The sequence below is a fragment of the Sceloporus occidentalis genome, unplaced genomic scaffold (genome assembly GCF_023333645.1).
Source record: "Sceloporus occidentalis isolate IW3139 unplaced genomic scaffold, rSceOcc1.0.p SCAF_58, whole genome shotgun sequence".
In the NCBI taxonomy this organism is placed as follows: Eukaryota; Metazoa; Chordata; class Lepidosauria; order Squamata; family Phrynosomatidae; genus Sceloporus; species Sceloporus occidentalis.
Window position 1 is genome coordinate 3,366,182 of NW_028317038.1, and position 25,291 is coordinate 3,391,472.

At 43.4% G+C, this 25,291-nt stretch overlaps 1 protein-coding gene across 1 annotated transcript in view; it reads right to left on the reverse strand.

Moving 5' to 3' along the window:
- LOC149287625 (astrotactin-2-like) overlaps nt 1-25,291 on the reverse strand; it is a 782,689-nt gene that overhangs the window by 13,127 nt on the left and 744,271 nt on the right. Inside the window, exon 23 of the mRNA XM_089492656.1 lies at nt 6,399-6,582. Within this exon, the coding sequence (XP_089348782.1) occupies nt 6,399-6,582 (184 nt within the window). The remainder of the gene's footprint in view (nt 1-6,398; nt 6,583-25,291) is intronic.

A 25,291-nucleotide genomic window follows, 5' to 3' on the forward strand; every position in this document is an offset into this window, starting at 1 on the left:
TTATTGTCACGGAGGGGTTAAGTTGCATATTTACACTACCAACGAAGCTTCTTGACTTTGGACAACAGAAACAAACTAAACAGGAAAAAGGTGACAAATTAGGCAGGGCAGGGGATTGCTTTTTGCATTTTTACTGGCGACTACATGACTACAGCTAGGGTGACCACATGCTCCGGATTGTGCGGGAAAGTCCTGCAATGGGACTTTAAGTCCCGGGCAGCCTCGTCCCGGATTGAAACATCTTTTTTTTTTTTCTGACGACACGGAGGAGAGAGAGAGGGGCGCGGAACGGTCGCTCATGAAGTTTTCAGCAACCGATCGGCGCCCCTCAGTCCCCTCCGCGCGAGGCTTCTAGCTCAGTCACGGTGCCAGCATGTCATGCTGAGAGCTGGAACATGATGTCATACACCGGCGCTCAGCAGTGAAGCAGCAGAGCAGGGAGACAGAGGCCTTACGCTCATAACGCAGAACCTCTACAAAGTAAGTGAACTTCATAGGGGGGAGAGGGGTAGATAGTGAGAAGAGAGCGGGAGAGCGGTAGATAGTGAGAAAGTGGGTGGTAAGAATATTGAAATAAAGAGTGAGAATGAAATAATTAATATGTGTAAATGATTTGTGTGAATGAGAATAAATTATTGTGAATGAAAGTGTGAATTAATGAGTGACTGTAAAAGTGTTTGTGTGTATCATAGATGTATAATTGATGTGTGAAAAGGCAAAGATGGTCACGAGCAGATTTTTTGAGCCTTGGGGACCAAGATGGCACAGGCAGGGTGTTTATGGGACAAAAGATGGCATAGGACAGGCTGTTTGGGGACAAAGTTGACTCATGCTGGGCTGTTTGGGGACAAAGATGGCAAGTCCTATGAGTGTAATTTGGGTGCTGGTCAGGTTCTATGTGGGCAGTGTGGATGCCAGGGCTGGCTTTGGGGTGTGCAACCTATGATCTATGCCTCTTATTTAGGGGGTTTATCTATACATTTAATGCTGAGTTTTTATGTGTATTCCACTTGATCTATACCTGAAAAGCTGGGTTTGTGTATTATTCTGTTGATCTATACCTGCTATGCTATGTCTCCATACATTATTTATGTATACCTGCAAATACAGGGTTTGTATGTCTTATCCAGCTGATCAATAACTGCAGTGCTGTTTCCATGTGTTGTTTATTGGATCTATACACTCAGTGCTGAGTTTACATGTGATTTCCAGTTGATCTTTACCTGCAATGCTGGGTTTGTGTGTTATTCTGTTGATCTATACCTGCTATGATATGTTTTCATGCATTATTATACAAATCATGTTTTTGCAGGTATACTATGTCTGATTCTGATTCAGTGTGGCAAATATATTTTTTGGTGCAGGAGCGAAGGGAGTCATTGCATGCTAGGGAGCGTGGACCAGGGCCCAATTTTTGCAACATAAAATGAATTGGCAACAGGATCTAATATATATGTATATAGATATATTGTCAGCAGGGTCTAATATTTACATATATCGGCAGCAGGATCTAATATTTACATATATTGGCAACAAGGGCTAATATATATATATGCATCGGCAGCAGGGGCTAATATTAAAGAATGAAAACTAACTGCCAGTTCAGCGGTTATTCAAAGAGATAAGTACATATTATGTAGTTAAAAATGCATGTCTAACATGTATATGTGTGTGTATATATATACACACACATATACATATACACACCTGTGATTTCATGCGCTTCATAGTGTGTCCCTGAATGGCAGAAACAAAATGTGGTCACCCTAGTTACAGTCCATGTTGGCACCCCCTCACTCCTTTAACCCCTTAACAACCAATGAAGTGCCATGCATGTCACGTAAAAACGATCGTTTTGTTTGCTTAACCCCTTAATGACAATTGATGGCCCGGGCACGTCACCTGAAAACGAAGGGTTAGCGACAATTGCCAGGAACGTGCAAGGACCATCTACGTTCACTTTCTGCACCCAAACGGTGTTGCTGTAATGCCTCGACGTCGAGGCATTCAGCAACACCACGATGGGCAGACGCCCATTTTAAAAGTGTTTACTTCAATGGTGTTGCTGATGGTGTTGTCACAAGGCATTCAGCAAAACCAAACACTCCGGAGAGCGGTCACAATCACCACTGCGAGTGATTTCCCTATAAAAAAAACAACAATAAAGTTGGAAAAGTTTGCCAGAGGGTCTAGATACCCTCTAGAGAACTCTGGCTCCACTTGCAAGTTGAATACAGGTACTGCAGTCAACCATGCAAGTCAACGGAGCCCAGCTTTCTAATCACAGAAGAAGGAAGAAGAAAATAGTTTAAAAATAAAAATAAAAAACAGTAAAATGTAAAAATAATTTCCCACTGATGTCACCATGTTTACAAAAAAATGTAAAAAAGATGAATAAAAAAGGCAAAAAATAAATAAGATAAAAATATTTTTGTGAGCAAGTCCTAAAATTTAGCACATTAGCTTAAAACAATTCTCACATAGAAAGATTTAACATACTAACATATTAAATGTTTTATGACAGTGACATATACCAGAACCTGTTAATTCATACCTGAAGTAAAATGTGTATGGAAAAAAAATGACTACAACAAAGTTTGACAAAGACTGGTGGTAAAATTAGTGTGTGGAAAATACTAGCATTTGAAATACCCTGGTTTGATGGGGTAAATTGCATTGGCCGGCTTCAACGATACCCGAAATGGCACATGGGGGGGAAGAATTACCAGATCTGGAAAAAATGGTTTTGAAATAGCAAAACGCTACCTGTCCTTTTTGCCCCATAACACGCAGAAAAAAGCAAAAAAACATAAAAACATTGGGTATTTCTAAACTCAGGACAAATAGTAGAATCTATTTAGCAGGTTTTTTTCATTACCTTTTATAGATGAGTAAACGATTTTTCAACTAAAAGTTAGAAAAAGAAATTTTTTTCTAAATGTTTCACCATATTTTATACTTTTTAAATAGTAAATAATATGATACAATCGAAACAATGTCATCTAAAAAAAACATATAACTTGTGTGGTTTCAGCAAACGGGAAAGAAGAAAATTACAGCTAAACACGAGCAGCGCAGAAATGTTAAAATCAGCCTTTGTCACGAAGGGGTTAAATGGTGTTTCTGTAATCATTCAGCAACACTGAGATCATCATCTCCCTGGGGCGTCAACGTACGCCATAACACTGTATGGCAGCAGATACCCATTTTAAAAGCGTTTAGGAGGCAATCAATGATCATCCGGAGAGTGGTCACAAGCGCCACCGCAAGATATTTTGCCTGCTGCAAGATGGCAGAGCCCTTTACAAAAATTAAACAAACAAGAAAGGGGGAGGTGTGGCCCTATATGCGAAAGATTAAATGGAGCCCAGAAGAAATGGAAAAATGCAAAAAATTAAAGAAACCACTGTGGTACTCAGAAGTGGCTGAATAGTAAAAACATTTAAATACTGTATTTGCTTGATTATAAGACAACCCCCCAAAATTTGAAGATTAATTTAGGAGAAAAAGAAAAAGCCTGAATATAAGGCTATAGGAAAAAAGTTTTACTAGTAAATATTAATTCACATGTAAACTACTTTTTCATATTTAATAGAAACTTTGATTGAGAAAAATGCATGTTTTGTTTTGATTTCCTTTTATTTGCCACTCTGCCCCAGTTATGCACAAATGCCACCCAGATATGCCTTATACCCCCTTTTATGCCACTCTGCCTCTCTAATAAGCCACTCTGCCCCATATATGCCTTTTAACTCCCTATTTGCCACTCTGCATCCCAGATATGTCTTATTCACCTATATGCCACTATGCCTCCCTGACATGCCTTTTAACCCCCTATTTGCCACTCTGCCTCCCAGATATGCCTTATTCCCCTTTATGCCACTATGCCTCCCTGATATGCTTTTTAACCCCCTATTTGCCACCCCCCAGATATGCCTTATACCCCCTATATGTCACACTGTCTCCACAAAACCATTGAACTCCCTCATGGAGTTCAAGTGTCAGTGGACACTTAGACCTTGCCCTGTGATGGTCGTGCCTATGTTTCATAATGCTACTCCTCAGTGCATGTTTTGGTTTTCGTCTTTAGTGTTTGACCTTGGCTTGTTCCCGTTATTCTGGCTTCTGGAATCCTGACCTCGGCTTGTGTATCATTACTCCTGACTTCTGGCATTCTGACCTTGGCTTCACCTTGAACCTGTCTGCTCCCTGTGTCCTACCTGCTTCAGTGTCTCCAACCTTGCTGTGCGTGACAGTATCAGCGGGCCAATATGAGACCCGCATTGGTAGGACAGCAGGGTTCCCGTGAGGCCCGCTTTGATGAGATGGACCATAGTTTGGATCAGTTCGCCCAAGCATTTTAGGGATTCCTTTGTCATGGAATTGAACTGCGATGTTCCTGTTATGACATCGTGGACGAAGGTGAAGACCTCGATGAGAAAAGTGTTCCCACGGGTTAATTGTTTTTCTGCCAAGGGTCTCTAACCGTTTTTACCAGTCAGGCTCCAGTCCATCCCAGGATCAGACTCCATATGCCTTCCAAGGCTCATTTCGTGCAAGATCTACCTACAGAGGAGGTTCCAGAGGCAGAAGTTTTGCAGTCCTGTTATTTATTACCCTTCTTCCATTCCGTCTGCTGCGGGTCGGATAACCCATTTTTTCCGATCCTGGGAGAAAATTACGCCTTACCCTTGAATCCTCCAAACAGCCCGTGGTTATCTCATAGACTTTAAATCTCCCCCTCATCAGTCTCGGTTTCCTCCACAAATCTACAGGGCAACTACTACCCAAGAACTCATAGACAAGGAGTTGACCTCTTTATTGACAAAGGGGCAATAGAAAGAGTTTACAGTCCTCCAAGTTTTGTCAGCTCCATTTTTCTCATCAAGAAACAAACGGTTCCATTTAGCAATCTTCACACTTACAGGACCTCATGAATCACAGAGATTGGTTCACACAACCTAAATCTCAACAATGCTTATCTGGCTGTTCCGATCCATCCAGAACATCGTCAATTCCTCCAATTTCTATAGGGCCATCCAACTATGTCAATTCAAATGCTTTCCCTTCGGCCTCAGTTCTGCTCCTTGGTGCTTTACCAAGCTTCTCAAGCCAGTAATGGCATTCTTCAGATCCAGGGGTGTCAGATCAATCATATATCTCAACAACATCCTTCTTTTCTCTCACCACAAGGATACCCTTCAGACCCAGACTTTGTAGTAGAATTCAGAACTAACTCCAACTTTGTTTCGAAAATTTGATTCCTAGATTTCGAAATCAACTCAGTATCCGCTGTTTTGCGGCTACCAACTTCAAAAATTTCCGCCATCAAGAAAGATATGCAAGCTATGCTGCACCTGGAGTCTTGTCCACAAAGAAAGCTTTCTCGAATTGTAGGTCCTCTGTCCTCTTCCATACAGGTGAGGTGTGTGTGTGTTTTTTCCCCAGGACCCCTGTATTATTGTGCTAAGATAACTCAAGAACCCATCTGAGACGAATTCCCTCGCATGATCAGTCGGTTCAACTCCCAGAAGAAGTGAGGCAAGAATTGCAGTGGTGGCTTCTCCACATGCAAGGCTGAGCCATCTTTGGATCACATCTTGACTTCGTTCTGGAATCCGATGCAAGCATGCTCGGATAGGGAGGGGCGTCTCTTACGGAAGCCACCGAAGGCCGTTGGTCTCCAGAAGAATGCAATTTACATATCAATTGTCTGAAGATCATTGCAGGCTCATTCGCTATCCGCAGTCTTACAAAAGATTGTTCAGACTGCTATCTTCTTTTAAGAATGGGCAATTTCTCCACGGTTCGCTATATCATCGCCCAGGGGGGACCAAGTCCAAACATTTGACGGAATTGACGTAACAGATTTACCAGTTCTATTTCAAACTAAACATTTCTCTTCTCGCAGAATACGTCCCCGGAGTGGAGAATCAGAGAGCAGATTGGTTCTCCAGACATTGGAGGGATGCCAGCGATTGGATGTTACACAGGGGTATCTAAACCATCGTAGAGGTCCTTTAACTTTGGACCTCTTTGCATCCCGTACAAACAGATTCCACAGTTATTCAGTTGGTTACCAGACCCAGAAGCTTTAGCAACAGATGCTTTTCTTCAAACATGGCCAAGGTCGGGCGCTCATGCTTTTCCTCCATTCACTCTCATTCCCAGGGTCATTAAATGTAAACACACTTATACAAATTACACACACTTACTCATACTCACTAACATACACGTACACTTTTATTCTAACACACATTCTATGTCACACACAAACAATTACAAATCCGTGCTTACTCACACAATTACACAGGCATGCTTACACACATGTTATAAACTAGCTTTAAATGAATCATAATAACCAAAAAAGGTTTCTTTGGGGGGGGGGGGTTTCTCACCGTGGTCCAAGTTCATCTTCAGTGCGCCAGGCAAAGTCACCAAATTTTTCATAAAGAGAGTTGTAGTGTTGCTGGATTCGGACTAGCATGGAAGTAGAAACCTCCATGAGGGTGTTGTATGCCATCTGCTGTTCTTTCCCACTTGTATATCCGTTGTACAAGGTGTAGATTCTGTCAGCTATTTCTGAAAAGAAAGCAAAAAAGTCACTATTGGTTTACTGACCCCATCGTGACAAGACTTTTTTTTTTTGGACAGTGGTGACAAAGGCTGTTTAAATATTTCTGCTGTGTTTGTGTTTGGCGGGTTTTTTTCCTCATTTACTGTACCCACACAGTTATATTTTTTTTGTCAGGACAAGAAGTGCTTTCTTTAGGTACTATTAATTTGATTTTATAATACTGATTATATAAATTATAATTTACATATATAAATATATATTAACCTCTTAAGGACCAGGCTGTGTTTTATCTTTTGACAGAGGCGATTTTAACACTTTTGCGGTGCTCGTGTTTAGATGTAATTTTCTCCTCACTCATTTAGGGTAGGCACACAAGTTAAATATTGTTTTTTTCAGGACAAGAAGGGCTTTCTTCAGATCATATTATCTAATTTCCCATAAAAAAATTATAAATTATGATGGAAAATTAAAAAAAAAATTTAAAATAAACATTTTCTGACTTTTACCTGAAAAATCTTTTACTCATCCAAAAAAGCTAATGAAAAAACCTTCTAAATAGATTCTACTATTTGTCCTGAGTTTAGAAATACCCAATGTTTTTATGTTTTTTTGCTTTTTTCTGCAAGTTATTGGGCAATAAGTACAAGTAGCGGTTTGCTATTTTAAAACCAATTTTTTCCCCAAAGCTGGTCATTCTGCCCCATGTGCTATTTCGGGTATCTTTAAAGCCGGCCAATGCAATTTACCCCATCAAACCATATATTTTTTAAAACTAGACACCTCAAGGTATTTTAAATGCTGGTATTTTAACCCTTTCCATGCACTAATTCTACTACCACCCTTTGTCAAAGTTTGTGTTAGTAATTTATGTTGTGCTTTTTTTTATCACTAAAATTGCACTTCAGGTATGGATTTACAGCTCCTGGTATACGTCACTTTCAAACAAGACCCAATATGTGTTCAGCAACATCTCCCATGTACAGTCACATCACCCATACATGTGCGCATTTTTGGAACTTTTACATCTGGTCCTACTGCTCCCATGTCTTAATAGGGCCATCTTTGAAGCCGGCTATTTCAATTTACCCCATCAAACCATATATTTTTGAAAACTAGACACCCCAAGGTATTTCAGATGCTAGGATTTTTTTTGTAAATAAAATTTTATTGAGATTGCAGTACAACAGCATGAAAAAGTCAGTCAAGCAACATAAGGAATACTTCATGTCAAGACATAGAACAAAGTGCGTATGATGACAAACCCACACCGCGGAGATCTAAGAATGGACAAAATTGTGAACCCGGTCATATAAATGAATTGTGTGCGCCGCCAAATGTGAAATTTTTTCCATGATTCTGTGTTTCTCTAGAGTGGAGAGGACGTCCGAGAAAGAAGGCGGGGATGACGCTTTCCACCTTTTAGCTATACACAATTTGACGGCCAGGAGGACGTGGATTACTAATTTTTGTATGTTGGAAGGGGGGGGTGGGTCATCAAACATATGTAGAAGGGCAAGCTCAGGGAGGTAATCAAACTCAGTGTGGCATATTGAATGAAGGAACGAGAATACCCGTTTCCACAACGGCTGTAATATCGGGCAGCCCCACCACATATGAGCCATGGAACCCTCCATCCCACAACCCCTCCAGCAAAGTTTAGAGTGGCCAGGGACGATATGAGGGAGGTGAGCTGGGGTTAGGTACCACCTGCAACTAATTTTCTTTTGGAGCTCGAGATGGTTTGTGCAAAAGGACACCCCCCTCATCATGTCCTCCGCCCTCAAGCCAGGATTCATGAGACAGGTTTAAATGTAATTCTTTCTCCCACGTCACCATATGGGGAAGCTTGTGGGCTGAGAAAGGGTCCATCAGAAGGGAATACCAGGTCGAAATGGCTCCCTTGCATTGGGGAGCAGTAGCACAGAGCGATTGGAGGGGATGTAGCGGTTGTGTGTGCTGGGTGACAGAACAAGACAGTAAGTGGAGAAGGTGGTGGATTTGAAGGTATTTGTAGAAGTCGTGGCGCGGGAGCTCATGGGTGGAGGAAAGGTGCGAAAAGCGGTGCAGGGAGCGGCCACCATAAAGGTCGCCCAACACCTGGAGGTTTGGTCGAAGCCAGTGAGCGAGTCGCAGGAATCAATAATTCCAGGGTGCGGAGTGGCGTGAGGGAGGTAAGGTGGGTCAAGGAGGGCAAATGTCGCGAGACAACATCCCAGGTGTCAAGAATATATGAGGTTGTAGGTGGCAGAGCAGGCAAAGAGGGACGTAAACGGCCCTGTACCCAGAGAAGCTGGTCCAGAGTGTAAGGAGAGAGCAGAGTGTTCTCCTGGTGTACCGAGGTTGGGGAGTTAGTGCGTGCATAGAACGATAAAACATGGGAGAGAATGCAGGCGGAATAATAAGAGGGGATGTGTGGGATCCCCAAACCTCCTTTGAGCCTGGGAACTACTCTAGTACGAGCCGCTATCCTGGAGCTGGTCCTCACCTTGGTGAAGGACACAAAAAAACTTTTGGATTGTGTATAGTAGGTTAGTAGGGGGACACACAGGGACGGTACGGAAGGTGTAAAGGAGTTTGGGGAGGGCTGTCATCTTAAGGGAGTTTACACGGCCAAGCCATGAAAGTTCATATTTCTGCCACCTGATAATATCCGCCTTAACACTCCTCCAGGTGGCGAGAATGTTGAGAGTGTTAATGTTGTGAATAGATTTAGGGAGTTTGATGCCCAGGTAAGATATGTGAGATCGCTGCTATGTGAAGCTATAAGAGTCAGTAAGAGACGCGAGAGTAGCAAGACAGGTGGTGTTGCAGAGCGGGTAAAGATTGCGAAGGTGAGGTAAGAGACACTAGAATGTCGTCCGCGAAAAGGCCTATGACACATTGGGAATGATTGGGGATAGGAAAGCCCGTAATTAAAGGATCGGAGCAAATGGAAGCCGCCAGGGGTTCTAAAGCAAGGGTGTAGAGTAAGGGGGATAAAGGACAACCCTGACGGGTGCCGTTGGAGATGTTAAAAGGGGAAGACAAGAAACCTAACATAGATGTGCGGGCTGAGGGAGAAGAATAAAGTGCCATGTATAAAAGTGTGGGGGGGGATTAAATTTCGACATAGTTAATTTGAGGAATTGCCAATGCAGCCTATCAAAGGCTTTTTCCGTGTCATACGACAAGAGCAAGCCGGGGAGCTTCCTCCTGTCGGCTTCCCATAGAACATTGATGAACTTACGGGTGTTATCCGAAGGTTGTCTACCAGTGACAAACGCGACTTGATCGGGGTGGAGGAGCGAGGGGAGAATAGGGGACAATCTATTGGCTAAGATCTTGGCATATATTTTAATGTCATTATTAAGGAGGGAAATAGGCCTATAGTTGGAGCAAACGTCTAATGATTTACCAGGCTTTGGCAAGGTAACTATATGGGCCATTAGATTCTCAGAGGGAACAGTGCCGGACGACATGTAGGAACGGAACAAGGAAAGTAGGTGAGGGCCCAGTGTGGGCAGAAAGGTATGATAGTAAGTTGCAGTGTAACCAATCCGGAGCAGAGTTCTTTTTAAGTTGGGCCACCGCCCTCTCCACTTCACGCAGTTCTATAGGCGCTGCCAGAGATGCATAGTGGTCTGGTGGGAGAGAGGGCATGGGAATCGGGGCAAGGTATGTGGCTATGTCAGCTTGTTCGGGTTGGTGTAGAGAGGTGTCATCTCTTAAATTATATAATTTAGCGTAACAAGATGCAAAGAGTTCCGTCATTTGAGAGGGATTACTAATGTTCAGACCAGAGGGAGATTTAATGTAATGCGGTCTAGAAACAGCCGAGGCATGTCGGAGTTTACGGGCTAAAAGAGTGTCGGCTTTGTTGCCCTTAGCATAGAATTTTTGTTTTAACCGGAGAAGCATGTGGGCTGTAGTTTGAACATTAAGTTCCGAGAGTTGTAGTTTGATACATGCAATTTCGCGTGTGAGGGACTCAGTCGTGTGAGATTTGCTGAGCGTATTTAGGTCATACAGTTTCCGTAATAAAAGGAGTTTCGAGTCTGAGTGTTGTTTTTTGACGTAAGAGGCCAGGCTAATAAGTCTGCCTCTCATAACTGCTTTGTGTGCGTTCCATAAGGTCTCAACAGGGGTGTCAGGAAGAGAATTGTCTTGAAAATATTGAGTCAGGTGTGAGAGGATCTGTGTCTTGTGAGTGTCGTTGTGCAAGAGGGTATCATTTAGACGCCAAGTGCCTAGTCCCGCAATTGGGAAATCGGTTTTAAGGGCTAGCAAAACAGGGGCATGGTCGGACCAGGAAATGGTACCTATAGTACAGGAGGATGCGGACTGTAGCGTAAATCTGTCTAGGAAGATGTAATCTATTCTGGAATAAATATTATGTGGAGCCGAGAAATAGGTGTAGTCCTTGTCAGAAGGGTGCAGGACCCTCCAAGTGTCAAAGAGCTGATAAGAGTGAATCAAGAAGGACATGTCTGACTCAAGTTTAAGTTTTTGTTTGTCGTGGGGGAGGTTATGTCGTGAAGTGCAGTCTAGGGGGGGGGCTAAGGCAGTATTAAGATTGCCGCAAAGGACCACTCGTCCCTGTTTACAGTTGTCCAACTTCCCCAAAAACATACGGAAGAAGCTAAGCTGCGATGTGTTGGGGGAGTAAAAGGAAGCCAAAGTGTAAATAATTGCATTAGTCTCACACACTAATATGAGGTATATACCCCGCGGATGCACATGTTTGCGCTACAACGAAAAAGCAAGGCGGTTAGAAAGTAAAATAGAGACTCCGGCTGTTTTGGAGGGTGCCATAGAGTGGAATTGCTTGGTGAAGTGGGCAGAGTATAAAAGAGGCTTTGAGTTTTTTTTCAAATTTGTTTCCTGAACACAAATAATGCTGGCTTGGAGAGTTTTGGCCTCATTCCAAAGCAGTGTATGTTTATGTGGAGTGTTAAGGCCTTTGGCATTTATAGAAAGAATTCTCAGATCAGCCATGTTACACAGCCGGAGTCGGATGTAAAAATCCAACTGGAGTCGGATGTAAAAATGTGTAATGCGATAGAAAAAAAAAAGAAACTGGATCCGGGGGAAAGACACCTCGCCACCAAGAGAATGCCAGCCTTGACCGCGCCGGAGTACACAATGACAAATACATCATCGAGAGGGTCCCAGAGTAACGAGAAATAAAATAAACAGCAACATAAACATAAATATGAATCGGCTCATGGTCATGAGCAATGTGGGAGAAAACCATGCTAACGATATAAATATAAGTAAAACCCACGATGGCTAGCCAGCCAGAAAGATTAGTGGGTAGGAATTTGTGTGTAGTGTGATGATTGTTACGGTGCAAGAAAGCACAGGCCTATGAACAGTTATAAAACCCATGAAATTAGAAAACCAACAGATAGCCCAATGAGACTAATGAGGTAAAAGAAGGAGCAAAGCGACTAGAGGTTACCAATGGAAGATCGCCGATAGATCAGGTTTTAGTCGACCAGTCCCGCCTCAATTTCTTCGGAGGAGAGATGGTCTTCACTGGGCCTTGATCCTGAGCCAGTGCCGATGAAGAGGACATGTCCAAGCCCCAGGATTTCACGCGGGCCAGGCCGTCTTCAGGTGAGTCAAGGATGATGGTGGAGCCATTCGGCGACACAATCAAGCGAACCGGGTAACCCCCATCTATATCGAATTTGGTGAGATCACAGGAGCGAAAGCCCGACGGTGTTGGAGGGTAAGTTGAGACAGGTCCGTAAGAAGCTGCACATCCTGGAACCTGGATGGCAAGGTGGGTCGGCTACGTGCCGCTTGCATTATTTTATTCTTGACATCGAAGAAGTGGACCCTTGTCAGGACGTCGCGAGGGGGCGAACCTGGGATGTTTTTCGGGCGGGAGACCCGGTGGAGCCGGTCCAGGCGGATGTCCGCAGGTAAGGTATCGCCAAGGAGGGAAGCAAAGAAGGCCGTGACATATTCTGGCAGCTCATTCTGATCAACGGACTCCGGAATCCCCCGAAGGCGAATATTATTGCGCCTCGATCTATCCTCCAAGTCCATGAGTTTAGTGCGGAGAAAGGCAAGCTCGCTTTGCGTGGAAATCTGGCCATCAGCAAGAGCATTATGTGCATCTGCAAAATCCTCCATGCGTCGCTCCAAACTGTCTGTCCGGTCACCCAGTAATGTAGGGGATGGAGGCCTCGAGTGTGATGCCCATGACCCATGGAGGTATCCGAGTCCTCATCTTGGTCACGTGGTAGGCCCAATTCCCGTGCAGGATGTTTTTTCCGCGATTTGGGTTCGAAGAAGTTCGGCATTTTGGACGATTTCCTCGCACGATGAGATGACGTAGACAGGCGAAAATGAGAGAAGGTGAAGCGTGTAAAAAAAGCCACTAATTCATGCAGATGGAATGCGATTCAGCCGGTAGGTCGCGGAGCACCAGCAAAACGCGTCCAATCAGGTCGCCATGCAGACCACGCCCAGATGCTAGTATTTTAACCATTTCCGTGCATGAGATTCTGCCACCAGCCTTTGCCAAAGTTTGTGGTCATTTGTTTTGTATTTTTTTCACACAAATTGTAGTTCGGGTATGAATTTATAGCTCCAGGTATACATCACTATCAAACACCCCAATGTGTGTTCAGCAAGATCTCCCGAGTACAGTGATATCACCCATGCATGGGTTTGTCTGGTGTTTGGGGTTAAAAGGCCACATTTGGAAAGTACGCTTTTTTCAGTTTTGGTCAGTCTGTGCCTATGCCTTATCTTTGAGCCCGGCCACTCCAATTTACCCCATCAAACCATTCAAGATTTTTGGGAAGATACAGCGCTAATTTTAGCACTTGCTCATCATAATAATAAACTTAATTTTTTTATTGTCTTTATTTTATTCTTTTTTGGACTTTTTTTTTTTTTTTTTACAGCTTGCTGGAACGGGATGGTTCCTCTGATGCATAATCATTTTTTAACTGTTACCATTTTTTTTTTAAGCTTTTTTTTTTCCATATTTTTTTTTTTAAATATTTCACTAATCGCATAGTGATTTTACTAATCTCCATAGTTGGACTCCATTGACTTGCATGGTTGAATGCAGTACCTGCAAGTGGAGCCAGAGTTCTCTAGAGGGTCTGGAGACCCTCTGGCGAACTTTTCCAATTTTTTTTTTTTTTTACAGGATGCGCCGCCATCTTGCGAGTGGATAAATCACTCGCAGTGGCGGTTGTGACTGCTCCCTGGAGCGGTCACAGCACGTCCTGGGGTAAGTGTTCGGTGTTGCCTCGTGATCGAGGCATTTCAGAAACACCATTGAAGTTTAGGAGGTGATCATTGATGGTATGGCGGATGTTGATGCCCACTGGGAGGGGCCAGACATGGCCCATGATGCCGATCTCGGTGTTGCTGAATGCCTTGACATTGAGGCATTACAGAAACACTGTTCAAGCGAAGAAAGTTTAATGACATGACATGTCAGGCACGTCATAGGTCGTTAAGTGACCGTTTTTCTATGACATGCCTGACCCGTCAATGGACGTTAAGGGGTTAAAAAGGGTAAAATTGTAAAAAAAACCAGACTATTTTTGAAAAAAATCTTTTACTTATCTATAAAAGCTAATGAAAAAGCCTGCTAAATTGGGTATTTATAAACTCCTTATAATTATTACAATGTTTTTTTGCAAGTTATAGGGCTATAAGTACAAGCAGTGTATTGCTGTTTCAAAATTAGCAATAATGACAAGTTGATATCTGTCATAAATCCCAGAATCAATCCCCACATGTACATATACAACATAGGGTATTCAATTTTGGGGTATTTTAACACTTTTCATGCAGCCATTTTACCATCAATCTTTGGCAAAGAGGTAATTTTTTTTATATTTATTTTCACACTCGTATTTCAGGTATCAATTTACAGCTCCTGCTATTTGTCTACCAAATATGTGTTCAGCAAGATCTCCTGTGTACAGTGATACTACCCATGCATAGGTTTGTTGGGTTTTTGGGGAGCTAAAAGGCCACATTTGGGACATTCTCATTTTAGTTTTTCAGTTTTGAATTTTGACATCTGGTCCTTCTGTACCCATGTCCTGATTGTCCTCTTTGGGCCTGTTTCCTGTGTAAGACCCTGGCTTGGTTGACTGAATCTCCTGGTTCCTGATCCTGGCTTCCTTTTCTGATACCGCTGCCTTCTGTGTTCCTCAATCCGGTTTGTATGACTACTATCTCTGGCTTCTGGTATCCTGATTCTGGCTCGTCTGATTATTATCTCTGGCTTCTGGCTTTGTTTTGGACTACAGCCCTGGACTGTATTGTTATTATTTTATTTGTATAATAAAGCTGTGATTTTACTGCACTTGTTGTCTCTCTCTCTAATCCAGATGGTGCACCTGTCCAGAATGTTTGTTTTTTCCAGATTGGACTATCAGGACTGATGCATAGACCAATTAGCATTGGCTCTGCAAACTCTCCTGAACTGGATTCCACTCAACACTTACTAGGGGCATGACCGGTTCTGCCTCTCTTCCCCAGTGTTTTGGGGGCAATCTGGGTATATTTTGAACTGGTTCCTCAAGCATTTCCTAATGATAGAAGCAAGGTTGGCATCCTCATTTTACTGCTTACAGATAAAGCCCTAGCTTGGGCTAATCCTCTCTGGGAGATCGGTAAACCTATACTGCAAAATTATGCTGAGTTTGCTGCCTCGTTTAAACTGATTTTTGATATTCCAGCTTGCTCTTCATCTGCTGCCCAGCAACTCGTGTCCACCTGGCAGGGTACAAGAACTGTAGCCAAGTATGCCATAGAGTTCTGTACCCTAGCAGCAGAGGTAGGTTGGAATAATGAGGCCCTTGTAGTCGCATTCTATAATAGACTTTCTGATAAGGTTAAGGACGGAATTGCAGCTAGAGATCTCCCCAGGAACTAATATATTTTACTATACTGGGAGAAGTATTGATACCGGACTCTGGGAGAAGCCTTTGTTTCGGGAGCACCTGCATAGGCCTCCATTCAGACTGGCCAAGTTTTTCTTCTTCACCAATTTCTCTCTCTCCCATGCCTCCTTGTTTCCGAAGCTTCTGGGAAGTCGAACCCATGCAGCTGGGCTTCACCCGCCTCATTAATACATAATGGGACAGTTGGTGATAAGCAAATTGATCCACATGGGTGTCCTTCCTCCAATCAAGGAGAGGTTCAATAACTCATTGTCCAGAATATCTGTTACCCTGGTATTTATAACATGGGACAATATTACACAAGCGTAGGGGAAAATAAGGTTTGCCAGAAGCAGCATACAAAGGGGAAGATAATGCATTGACACCCAACTGCACACAGCACTTATTCCACACCTTCAACGTGGGAAGGACAGTTGACTGCCCCCCAGTTCTAGGTCTTGACATATCAGGGAGGACATTGGATACAATTATCAGTCATATTCTACTACTTTTTATGAGGACCCCACTGTACTCCACTCCACCACTTGAAGTAAATGGCAAGTATGATTGTAGTTGAGCAATCCAAGGTCCTCCTACACTTGAGAAAATTAAGAAGCAAATTACTTTATCTGGGCTTAAGGCTCCTCCAAACAAATTTAGTAAACAGCGATACAAAAATGAAGGCGTTTTGCCAATGTTTTCAATAAATACAATATTTTATATATTGTAACATAGTCCCTGGAATTGTGATAAGACGTGTATATATAGCTCTGAAGCCATTATAGGGAATTTGCCCTGATTAGCCTCAGGGAGACGGAAAGTGAAACACAGTAATTTGTTGTTTATTTTATTCTATCTATTTCGGGTCCCTAGGGTGGAATTTTTAGAGAGCAGGGTGTCCACTCCACATTTTCAGTTTTACTCACATATGGCAGGTGAGGATTCTAGAAGAGAGTTCAAACCCCCCAGTGAATTCAGTCAGCTGTACCTTCTAATGAGAAAGGAGCTATTTAAATACTCTGCCTGTACTAAGGTAAAATGCCCCTGGGAGCTAGCATTGCTGGGCGGACAGGGCACATGTATGAGTGGGTGTGAGTGTGGTGTGATTGGTTATGTTTGTATGCAGGGGGTGCGGTTTGTGTGGGGTGTCTTTCATTAGCAAAGGAGTTATTTAGTGCCAATTTGGTTCTGCAGCTAGCATCAGCCTCCCTCCTTCCCCTTTTTGTTTGTCTAACTTCTCTTCTTGTCTTCTACCTTCCGCAGCCGGTTTTCATGCCCTTGCCAGTTGGGGATTATAAATAGACTTGGGCACCAGGGGGCTCTTCGTGTTCGTCTTCGTGCTCGTCTTCGGGGGGAAAAAAACCTTCGTATTCCACGAATATTCGCCCGTTCCTGTCTTCTCTTCGGCCTAATATTCGCGGACATTCTTCGTGCTCGTTTAATCTTCGTTTCCTTCCCGGTTGCCTAGCAGGGGTTAATACGGGGTTAACAACACATCGGAGCAGCAGCAGCTGCCGTGAAGGAACGTGTGTGCAACTCTATTGATCGTTTCGGCAGGGGGCTGGTCTGGCATCAACGAGTGAATTGCAGAACGCACTTCATTCGTTGATGGCAGGCCAGCCCCCTGCCGAAACGACCAATAGAGTTGCACACACGTACTGAGGTGTACTGTACACAAAATGACCTAGAGACAAATGCTCCAAGGAACTTGGCCTCCGTTTATCATACACAAGATCATCATCCATAGATGTTTAATAAAAGAATAGGGATTATTTTACATTTTTAAATTGATTTTGGACCACTTGTAATACATGCCTAACATTTGCTACCTATTCACAATGGCATACTTTGCAACAACCCAACTTTTACTGGACAGGACTGGAAAAAAGCAGGACTGTCCACCAAAATCTTAGGTGTGTTGGCAGGTATGCGGATGGAAAAATGTTGGACAAGAACTAAAAAATAGCTTAGGGTTAATGTACGGTTATGGTTAAGATTAGTAGCTGTGCACTGGTTTGGTTAAAGATGTATTATGTCTAAATAATAATTTAATTTTAATTTTAATGGGTTTTAAAAAATTAAGGGGTTTATTTAAATGTATTTTAAAGTTAGATTTATTATTTAGTACTTTATTATATTTATTTAATGTTTATACTAGTGCTACCTACCGAGCTATAACTACCAACGTGTATTTGCATACCTAGATAGCTAAATTAGATGGGACAGGACTGGAAAAAAGCAGGACTGTTCCTGAAAAAGTTGGGTCTGTTGGCAGGTATGTGGATGGAAAAATGTTATAGTATGAAGTGTGAGTTATAGCGTTAATGCTAGTGAGTGTAGAAGTGAAGGCCAGGACAAATAACAAGAGGAAAGGTCCTTGTGATTTGTGCATTGTACGTGTATGTGTTATGTGTGTTATGTGTGTTGTCACTGTGTGTTATATGTGTTATGTGTTATGTCACTGTGTTATTTGTGTTATTGTGTGTGTTATGTTTGGTTGGTTGGTTGTGTATCAGAAGGAAAATAATGAAATGGAAATGGAAAAGGAAATGGAAAAGGCGAATGAGTGGGCAATTGGCGACCCACTCACCTGTTTCACCCCAGAGCAAAGCATTCAAACACTGTCAGTCCTAGACGTTTGGCAGCGGACTTCCAGAGCTCAGACACAAGGCCCTAGCGTAAGCTGGCCACTCCGGCGGAGGTAGCAGGCGTTGCCACAGCGCAAACAGACGCAGCCAGGGGGGAGAAACTGCCCTTACCATTAGGGACATTTTGGGCATGACTCTAGCCAGGAAGCAAACTGGCACAGAAGAGATGCTGGCACCACCACAACCACCACCACCAGCAGCAGCATTGAAAAATGGGAAAGGCGAATGAGTGGGCAATTGGCGACCCACTCACCTGTTTCACCCCAGGGCAAAGCACCCAAACACTGTCAGTCTTAGACGTTTGGCAGCAGACTTCCAGAGCTCAGACACTAGGCCCTAGCGTAAGCTGGCCACTCCGGCGGAGGTAGCAGGCGTTGCCACACCGCAAACAGACGCAGCCAGGGGGGAGAAACTGCCCTTACCATTAGGGACATTTTGGGCATGACTCTAGCCAGGAAGCGAACTGGCACAGAAGAGATGCTGGCACCACCACCACAACCACCACCAGCAGCAGCATTGAAAAATGGGAAAGGCGAATGAGTGGGCAATTGGCGACCCACTCACCTGTTTCACCCCAGGGCAAAGCACCCAAACACTGTCAGTCTTAGACGTTTGGCAGCAGACTTCCAGAGCTCAGACACTAGGCCCTAGCGTAACCTGGCCACTCCGGCGGAGGTAGCAGGCGTTGCCACACCGCAGACAGAGGCAGCCAGGGGGGAGAAACTGCCCTTACCATTAGGGACATTTGAGGCATGACACTAGCCAGGAAGCGAACTGGCATTGAAGAGACGCTGGCACCACCAGCAGCAGCAGCAGAATTGGGAAAGGCGAATGAGTGGGCAATTGGCGACCCACTCACCTGTTTCACCCCAGGGCAAAGCACCCAAACACTGTCAGTCTTAGACGTTTGGCAGCAGACTTCCAGAGCTCAGACACAAGGCCCTAGCGTAAGCTGGCTACACTGGCGGAGGTAGCAGGCGTTGCCACACCGCAGCAAGTGCAACCAGGGGGGAGAAACTGCCCTTACCATTAGGGACATTTTGGGCATGACTCTAGCCAGGAAGCGAACTGGCATTGAAGAGACGCTGGCACCACCAGCAGCAGCAGCAGAATTGGGAAAGGCGAATGAGTGGGCAATTGGCGACCCACTCACTTGTTTCACCCCAGGGCAAAGCATCCAAACACTGTCAGTCCTTGGCGTTTGGGAGCGGACTTCCAGAACTCAGACACAAGGCCCTAGCGTAAGCTGGCTATACCGGCGGAGGTAGCAGGCGTTGCCACACCGTAAACAGACGCAGCCAGGGGGGAGAAACTACCCTCTCCATTAGGGACATTTAAGGCATGACACTAGCCAGGAAGCGAACTGGCAGAGAAGAGACGCTGGCACCACCACCACCAGCAGCAGCAGCATTGGGAAAGGCGAATGAGTGGGCAATTGGGGACCCGCTCACCTGTTTCACCCCAGGGCAAAGCATCCAAAGACTGTCAGTCCTTGGCGTTTGGGAGCGGACTTCCAGAACGCAGACACAAGGCCCTAGCGTAAGCTGGCTACACCGGCGGAGGTAGCAGGCGTTGCCACACCGCAAACAGACGCAGCCAGGGGGGAGAAACTACCCTCTGCATTAGGGACATTTAAGGCATGACACTAGCCAGGAAGCGAACTGGCAGAGAAGAGACGCTAGCACCACCACCACCAGCAGCAGCAGCATTGGGAAAGGCGAATGAGTGGGCAATTGGCGACCCGCTCACCTGTTTCACCCCAGGGCAAAGCATCCAAAGACTGTCAGTCCTTGGCGTTTGGGAGCGGACTTCCAGAACTCAGACACAAGGCCCTAGCGTAAGCTGGCTACACCGGCGGAGGTAGCAGGCGTTGCCACACCGCAAACAGACGCAGCCAGGGGGGAGAAACTACCCTCTCCATTAGGGACATTTAAGGCATGACACTAGCCAGGAAGCGAACTGGCAGAGAAGAGACGCTGGCACCACCACCACCAGCAGCAGCAGCATTGGGAAAGGCGAATGAGTGGGCAATTGGCGACCCGCTCACCTGTTTCACCCCAGGGCAAAGCATCCAAAGACTGTCAGTCCTTGGCGTTTGGGAGCGGACTTCCAGAACTCAGACACAAGGCCCTAGCGTAAGTTGGCTACACTGGCGGAGGTAGCAGGCGTTGCCACACCGCAGCAAGTGCAACCAGGGGGGAGAAACTGCCCTTACCATTAGGGACATTTGAGGCATGATTTCAGCCAGGAAGCGAACTGGCAGAGAAGAGACGCTGGCACCACCACCAGCAGCAGTAGCAGCATTAGAAAAGGTGAATGAGTGGGCAATTGACGACCCGCTCACCTGTTTCACCCCAGGGCAAAGCATCCAAAGACTGTCAGTCCTTGGCGTTTAGGAGCAGACTTCCAGAACTGCTGCTGCTGCTATTGGCTCAGAAGAAGAAGCTGTTGGGGTTTTTCCACGGCCACCAGCTATGCTGCCTGCACTAAGTTTTACTTCTGCATCTTTCCCCAATAGCACAGCGTTGTGTTGAGTGCTGAGGTGATGCTTCATGCTAGCACTGGTAAAATGGCCAGACACTTTCCCTCTGCTTATTAGCTTCCCACAATGTTTGCACTTTCCATAGCGCCCTTCTTCAACATTTTCAAAGTGCTCCCAAATTGGGGCACGCATAGCCTTGGAGTGTGCCTTGGGTGCTGCTCCTACTGCTCGGGGTGGATGAACAGAGGCAGAACTAGTGGTGGTGGGACTGGTGGTAACAGTACTGGCCATAGTGGGACTGCTAAATGCTTTAGATTTGCTAGGTTTTGCTGCTGCTGCTGGTGGTGGTGGTGATGGTGATGATCGTAGCGGAGAAGGTGAAGGCTCAGGGGAAAATTGTGCACTAGTCATTTGGACACTGCTCCCTGAGGAATCTGATTCCTGACCACTCATCTCCTCTACTTCCTCTGGCTCATAGTCTAGCTCTTCATTAGCCAGATCGAATGGAATTCCTGCTAGGCTGGAGCTAAGACTGATATCGTCGTGAGACTCGTGACTAGTAGTAGTGCGAGCAGGAAGAATAGACTCTGCACTTGGCCTCTCAGTCTCAGGCTCCTCTGCTACCTCGCTAGGTGGAGTTCCACTATGTGTAGCCCTCTCTCTAACTGTCTTTACAAAAATTTTGTAAGGACTTGGTGGCTTGCTAGAGGTACTAGTTGGACATGGCGTGGCGGTACCAGTGGGAACAGTAGGCGCAGCACTAGTGGTGGTAGAGGCGGTGGGGGTGGTGGTGGTCGTGGTTTTCCCTACAAAGGAATGAGATCGCTTTTGTTTGGGACCCCTCTGAGTCTTGCTGCTAATTTGGCTCTGCTTGGTACCTTGCATGCTGCTTGTGGATGGGGAAGATGCTGCTTGGGGCAAAAGGCACTTCTTTTTAGTCACTGGGCTGGTACTACTTGTGCTACCCTTTAACTTTGAACGTGCTTCTGGTGCTTTAGGCTTTCCGTAAAAAACCATAGAGCTTGTGGGCCTAGCCGCACTACTACTGCCTGCTTTTGGTGCCTTTCCTTTACTTGATGATCCTTCAAGCAATGCTTCCCCAAATGATAAGCGAGAGCTTGGCCTACTTGGCCAACTAGACTGACGCAAAGGCTGCATCTTAGAACTGGTGGTGGTGCTGGTGGTGGTGGTGGTGGTAGATGGAGCTTGTCCCTCCTTATTCCCAAAAGGAGGATCCATTTCAAATTTTGTGTTGTGTGTGTAGTGTAGTGTAGTGTTTAAAAAAACTATAAAAAAATAAAAAATAAAAAAAATTAAAAAAAAAGGAAAAACGAATTAAAGACAAAAAAATTAGAGAAAGTTCTCTTCAGTGCTACTGCTTAAAAAGTAAAACTATGCACTACTGCACTGTGCTGTTGTGTGCAATCTGCCAAAGTGCTAAAGTTATTTAAGTTATTAACTCAAGATTAACTATTTAATAACTAGCAGTATTTTATTTTTAATTTGAATTTACACGGGCCTAAGAGCTTAGCCTACTACTATGCTAGCCTAAAGCTATATTTCCTTACTAAAAGTCTACCTCTAGGCAGACGCTCTCAAACCCACTAAGCTAAAGTGAGGTTAAATCAGATTCAGTATGATTTATTAATTAATATTAAGTTATATAATATTAATAGATGAGAAATAATTTACTTATATATTATGTATTATAGATAGAAGAATATAGATTATGAATTAGAATTTAGAATTAGAATTACTTATATTATAGATTATGAATTAGAATTTATATTGTTATATATTATTTATAATATATTATAGATTAAGATTAAAGAAGATTAGAATTATTTTAGTACTACAGCTAGTAGCTTGAAGCTTTGCTTAGTACAGCTCGTCACAGTCAATTTTTCTTGAAAAGAATTAGAAATAAAATAAAATGTCACAGCAAAACAGTTAGCTTCACTGCTTGCTGAACAAAAACACACAGCACTTATGCGGCTGCACTCACTAGCCCAACAAGTTCACTTCACTGATGGACTGAGGTGAGCAAAACACTAAGGGTACTTTTAATAAAATTGAAATAAAATGTAAAATAAATGAGAAAATCTTTGAAAAACAGTTAACGTCACTGCTTGCTGATCAAAAAAAAACACAGCACTTATGCGGCTGCACTCACTAGCCCAACAAGTTCACTTCACTGATGGACTGAGGTGAGCAAAACAAATGAAATAAAATGAAAGATTATTAATTAAGAAAAATTGACTTGGTCTCTTGCTGTTGCTAAAACAAAGCACAAACTATAGAGCTGCAGCACCAGTACTAATAAGATTAGCTGAACTATACGCTAGTAGTAATTAATTAATATTATTACTTTTATTTATAGCTAATTTAATTAACTATTAAGATAAGAAAGAATTATAGAATTATTGATATTACTGATTTTAGATTAGACACTAGTAGATGTCTTGAATGTCTACAGTACACTCTACACTAGTATACTATTACTAACTATAACTGACAAATATATATATAATTTTATAATGAATTCAATTATTAATTATATTAATTAATATTACTGATTTTAAATTAGACACTAGTAGATGAATGTCTACAGTACACTCTACACTAGTATACTATAGTATATATATATATGACTGACATATATATATATATATAATATTATAATGAACTATTAAATTATAGACTCTATTAAATTATTATTTATAAATTCTATTTAATTTATTTAAGCAGGACAGGCAGTAGGCACTAGTGCCAGCCCAGGGCAAGGGCACCCCAGTGCCACTGAGACACTGGGTGCACTGTCAACTCAACAGCACTTACACTACAGTTGATGACAAATTAAATTTAAAAAAAATTAAATCAAATTATTATTATTAATTATATTAAGTAGCACTGAAGTGAGGATGAAGTACACTGTGAGAAATGGCAGGCTAAGGCTTACCAGTCTCACACAGAACAGAACAATCTCTCTGTAACGCTCGGATGCAGCACAGCAGTGTTGCCAAAGCAGTCACAGCGAAAAATGAATGGATCTCTCAGGCAAGCTCTGGTCTTATAAATCTTCGATTCTTCGTGGTTGTGAGTCTTCGTCTTCTCCTACGTTTTGCCGGCACTGTATTCTCTTCAGCGTGTCTTCGTAACGAACAAAAAACGGCCTCTTCGTGCTCGTTTTCATGATCGCCCGAAGACGAATGCGCAAGTCTAATTATAAATGGATGAGAAAGGACGCAATTGGTACAGAAGTCGAGTTAGGTATTAATCCCTCCCCTAACCTCTTATGTTTTAAGGTTGGTTATCAGTGGACCTGCCCATCAAGCTTTATCCACTTGGAGGTATGTTCATTTGTGTTTGATGAGGGGGGGAGGTGAGTACCCAGGGGAGTTTTTCCGGGGGATGGCTGGCAAATACAGTTTAAGATATTTCTGTGTTAACTTACTAAATTATGTTTTAAGTTAGTTACATAATGTTGGATTATTTATAATACTGTGCAAGCAGAGAAAAGAAAAATGTTGGTGCGCTAAGCTAGTCCCAGGCTCAAATTATACAAATGTGTAAAATGAGAACTACCAAACAGTGTGAGTACAGTGTATTGGCTGTACAGTGTATAAAAAACAAAAACTGTCTGTGCTTCTCACCCTAATAAAGTTGGCAACAAATATATAAACATAATATAAATGAGAGGTTTTGGTTATATGAATTGGCCAAAACATAATTAAGCTCGTCAAGGCACACTCTCAATAGGGTGAGAATCTACTCTCACCTCCTACATAGTGGGCACACAAAGCAGTTTATACTGCTACCAAAACCATATTAATGTGTTGGAAGAGGTGCAACTAAACCTCCTCCCAATTAACCCCTGGACAGCAAGCTGCAACCAGACAAATGAGGAGCCAACAACCTCACATACGTGCAAGCAGAGAAAAGAAGAAGTGTTATTACTTCTGTTTTTTCTTTACTCCAGGTTGGCTGTACTTATTGTGATATGGCTATTAGTCTCAGTAAGGAAAGGGAAGGTCCCCTAGAATGTCTCTTGAATAATTGGAGTCAATTGACTAGGGGACTCGATAGGCAAGCACTCACGTATTTACGTGAGAGGGTTTGGCCGATATATGAATCCGGCTGTCCACTGGGGGGGTAGCCTGGATCCACAGACGGTATTGGAAAAATTGTAAGATTACTTTACTTATAGCAACTTGTGGTTACAACTCTAATTTTAAACAAATAAACTAAAAATACCCACAAAAGTATATATTTCAGTAAAGCAGACACCTCATACTATCCTGTCATGGGTATTTGAGCAGTCTTTATGCAGCTATTTGGCCACCAATCACTGTCAAAGGTGGCCACAGAAATTATTTCCTGCCCTTTTTTTTGCACATAGTATGTGTTAAGGCAGAAAAACCTAGCCAAAATTGTTTAGCTGCATTTCCTGATTATGGAAATACCCCACATCCTTAGTTTCTTTTTCTTCTAGAGGGCTATATCCATCCCCTACATATAGTACCATATAGGGTAGTATTTTTCATACTTATGGCTTAATGGGTTTAGGGGTAGGGGGTTATACCTTTTTAGATGTGGTGCTAGGGCAATGGGATGTAAGGGTGTTTTTTGTTGTTTTTAATTATCTTTTTTATAATTTTATTTTTTACTGTATTTT